This window comes from Cryptotermes secundus, unplaced genomic scaffold, assembly GCF_002891405.2.
Source record: "Cryptotermes secundus unplaced genomic scaffold, Csec_1.0 scaffold1688, whole genome shotgun sequence".
Classification (NCBI taxonomy): Eukaryota; Metazoa; Arthropoda; class Insecta; order Blattodea; family Kalotermitidae; genus Cryptotermes; species Cryptotermes secundus.
The window spans coordinates 330118-331696 of NW_019734346.1; the positions used below are offsets into that span (position 1 = coordinate 330118).

Sequence of the window (1579 nt, forward strand, 5' to 3'; positions counted from 1 at the left end):
CATCTAAGAGATTGTTTAAACTCACTAACTCCATGGCTCAGAGTCCTTCTTGAGGAAACCAAAGCTTATTATCTTGTTCACCAACTACATTTTAATAATATAAATTCGGTATTCAGTACAACTAATATCAAAGTACCTGATACTACAGTTGAACCAGCATAATCCTGTTCCAGCAAAGTGCTCTGAATTCAATATACCAACTTAATTCTCACTCTTAAACAACACTAACCAAAGTTTCAAAATTCAGTTTAATTACAGTCTAAGTAGGTGATGTTTACTTGAGGTATAATTTTGTGTTTATAATACATTACCTGTGGAGCCTGTATGGTGACTCCAGCTGTGGTTGATTCAAACACATGCTCATAATCGCCAGCAAATCGACTCACATCAGTCGATGTTCCACCCATGTCAAATCCAATGACAGGTAAATCTGTCTCTTTCTTGTATGTTGTCACTGCATAACCCACGACTCCACCAGCTGGTCCTGATAATATTGCATGTGACCCACTGAAACTGCCAAGAACATGATATTAATGAAAATATTTATCATGTGGAATTTTAAATCAATGTTATAACATCACTTTAAAATCTCATTTTAATAGGTGAGTAATTCTGTATTTAAGCATCCTATTGCAAGCCATATTAAAACGTCTTTGTATAACACAGTCCATCAATAATGCAGTGAAGACAACACCACATGCTGCTAGAAGGAACAACACACAAGCAAGGTGCATATTGCAGATTGCAGACATAACAGAACAACGGGCTAATGAACATAAAAACAAGCTGCTGCAATAAAACACCTGGAGATAAACATATAGTTCTAAACAAATGGACAACACCCCTTGTGAGGTGCAATACAATTTCGCAAAAGTAATGAAAAATATTAATAGAAAATGTTAATGGATTTTATTTTATTTTATTATATTAAGTGGACTACAGCATGTGATTTTAGGGCATATTAATGCAATGTAGCAGTTTTAATATATTAAAGACACCTGAAGATTGCCACACGGGGCCAAAACATGTTGTGTTAAATGCCACCAGGAATGTTCAGGAAAACGAGGACAGACTATTTTATAGAAAACACATCTCCACTGTAAAGATCACTCAGTTACTGATGTTTAGAAAAATAACCACTGTTTCTTCAAAGAGTCAAATAAAAGCCATGTATTTTCTGTGTGAAACTCTGTGCTACCTCGTTTCTTCCTTGCTCTGAGTCTATAAATGGATGAATTCTATTTGCACTTACGTATCCATGCATGTGAGCCCACCATCACTCTGCATAAAGAGCACATTGACACCCACCAAGTTATCCTTGAAGCCTCCTGAAAAGCCATTTATATACTTGTGTATATGTGGAGTAAGGTATGCATCAGCACATGCTGTGAATCCACGGGGAACTATGCGAACCATTGGCATCACTTGGTGTGAAAGGGACACATGGTTGAACCCCACTTGCCTTGCCACACGGCCTACTGCTTCTTCATGTTCTGGATACCTAATCAAAACATGAGAATTCTTTTTTAGTTGTTTGTATGCTTAACCAATTATTATTATTATTATTATTATTATTATT

The 1579-nt window shown here is 36.1% G+C and overlaps 1 protein-coding gene across 3 annotated transcripts in view; it reads right to left on the reverse strand.

Annotated features, from left to right (window-relative positions):
* LOC111868714 (5-oxoprolinase) overlaps nucleotides 1-1579 on the reverse strand; it is a 62357-nt gene that overhangs the window by 48068 nt on the left and 12710 nt on the right. For 2 of the 3 annotated variants that reach the window (XM_033753145.1, XM_033753146.1), the window contains exons 4-5: nucleotides 1253-1501; nucleotides 357-513 (exon numbers count right to left, since the gene is read on the reverse strand). In XM_033753145.1, the coding sequence (XP_033609036.1) occupies nucleotides 357-513; nucleotides 1253-1501 (406 nt within the window). Of the gene's footprint in view, nucleotides 1-311; nucleotides 514-1252; nucleotides 1502-1579 lie in introns of all 3 variants that reach the window. The other variant, XM_023859630.2, reaches the window with a different exon arrangement.